At 45.3% G+C, this 2185-nt stretch overlaps 1 protein-coding gene across 1 annotated transcript in view; it reads left to right on the top strand.

The window, feature by feature from the left end:
* Positions 1-1646: 1646 nt before the first annotated feature.
* AK88_02494 (uncharacterized protein) overlaps positions 1647-2185 on the top strand; it is a gene marked incomplete at both ends in the record, with an annotated part of 3218 nt that continues 2679 nt past the window's right edge. Inside the window, 2 exons of the mRNA XM_012480119.1 lie at positions 1647-1731; positions 1920-2081. Coding sequence (XP_012335542.1) covers positions 1647-1731; positions 1920-2081 — 247 coding nt within the window. The remainder of the gene's footprint in view (positions 1732-1919; positions 2082-2185) is intronic.

The following is a 2185-nucleotide window of genomic DNA, read 5'->3' as shown; positions in this document are numbered from 1 at the left end:
AAAAAAAAAAAAAAAAAAAAAAGAAAAATACGTGGCCTTTATATCGAATGCCCACGGATGGAGCAGCTCGTTCGGTTGACGTGGAAATGGAACAAGGAAAAAAAAAACACGTGGCAGGGAAAAAAAAAATAATAAATAAAGGAAAACCCCAAAAGGAACAAAAAATTGACCGAAGCGCTTTGTTTTTTTTTTTTTTTTTTACTTTCTCGTGGCGAGAAGAGAGAAACCATGCTGCTCGTTCGAGTCAACTATTCATATGTATTTTTATATAAATGTTTTTTTTTGTGCCTCGCAGGTCGAGCGTTTTACGCGTTTTTTTTTTTTGTTCAATTTAAAAGTCCATGGAAACGGGGTAAATAATGACGCGGCCCGCAATGGCATACATTATACGACGTGTTGACCGACTCGGGGTAACTTGCCCCCATAAGAAGAAAGATTATATTGGGGTGGATTGTGAACCTTGGCGATCCCGCTTTTTCCCTCCCTTGGGAAGAGAACAAAACTTCAACCCGTTATAGTCGTTCCCGTTCACCCCCACAAGGGGAAAATTATTTCCCAACGGTGCGACACGCCACATATTTTTTAGTGGGGGCAGAAAAGAAGGGATCCTGGCTCGTCCCCTCACACCTGGCTTTGTTGCGTTTTGTGCCGGACCTGTAGGGGTCGGCTCTTGCCTCCTCTGAGTAGCCCTGCACCGTCACCAAGTGGAGCGACACGTGGGGTATGGTGTAATACTATAAACCATTATTGGGCACAAAAAAAAAAAGAAGAAGAAATATATCCCCAAGGTCGGCGTAGAAGGGGGCAGAATGCGCTGAGGGTGAATTTAGTGGGGAGAGGGGTTGGCCGATGGACACTTCCCCGTCCCCCACCCTCGAAATATATTAACGCACCTTCCAAGGGGCCCGCCTCAGGCATGGAGCGGCTATATTATTATTTCCCCTACGCCCTACTGCACGTAGCATATTCTTATTCACAGGTGTTTTATTATTATTTGCTTAGACTGGCCGCCAACCCCGTTATGCCGTTGCTGTGTTCTTTTCCCTCTCAAGTGCAGATATGAGGGCACGCGGGGCAACAGCCTGTCACGACCCCAAATAAACGGCCCAACAATGGAGTAATGGAGCCAACGGAAAAAAAAAAAACAAAAAAAATAGTGCCGCGGAATAGTTGTTGATGTATATCACAAGGGAAAAAAAGGTCGCATAGAAAACGCGCATATGTATATATAATCCCACTGCGCTGTGCGTACATATATATAAATTGGTGACAGAGTTTCCCCCCACTTTTAAGCGCGCGCGTATGCCCCCCCTGCCGCTACACGGGAAAACTCCCTCCAAAAAAGTGAGGAATAACAAAAACGGAACGCTTTTTTTCTGGTCGAAAAAAAAAAAAAAAAAAATTAAAAACTGGTCAACTGACAAACTTTACAATCTTCTAAAGTAGCTAAAACATACAACGCAAAAAAGAGAAGAGGAAAATACAATATAACATAAAAAAAAAAACGAAACAAAACAACAAGCTCATCCCTTATCTTGCTTCCCCGTTCGAATCATTAACCAAGTTGTTACCACTGCACGCATAATTCGCTTTTTTTTTCTTTTTTTTTTTTTTTTCCCCTTTGTTACTCTCACAAACTCAAGGCCATGAATAACAAGATGTTGCCCCACCACAAGTACAGTTACATCCCGAAGCAAAACAAGAAGCTCATTTATGAGTACTTGTTCAAAGGTACGTGCGTTGTCGAGGAGAGAGTTAACGCTGGGCACTGCTCGTTGTTTTTTGTGTGCCGCGTCATGTTCACGCATCGCCACCGCGTCATGTTCGCGCATCTTCACCGCGTCATGTTCGCGCATCTTCACCGCTTCATGTTTCACCCGTCGCCACCGCGTCATGTTCACCCATCACCCCGTTTGCAGAAGGAGTCATCGTCGTGGAGAAGGATGCCAAGGTCCCGCGCCACCCCCACCTGAACATTCCTAACCTGCATATCATGATGACGCTCAAGTCACTGAAGAGCAGGAACTACGTGGACGAGAAGTACAACTGGAAGCACCAGTACTTTATATTGAACAATGAGGGTAAGTTGCCCCGCGTCGCCACCACCAACGTGTCGCGTCTCCACTACGAACTTGTCGCGTTGCCACTACGAACGTGTCGCGTTGCCACTACGAACGTGTCGCGT

Source organism: Plasmodium fragile, assembly GCF_000956335.1.
Source record: "Plasmodium fragile strain nilgiri unplaced genomic scaffold supercont1.24, whole genome shotgun sequence".
In the NCBI taxonomy this organism is placed as follows: Eukaryota; Apicomplexa; class Aconoidasida; order Haemosporida; family Plasmodiidae; genus Plasmodium; species Plasmodium fragile.
The sequence above is the reverse complement of the archived record's forward strand: the minus strand, read 5'-3'. Positions and strand labels throughout refer to the sequence as shown.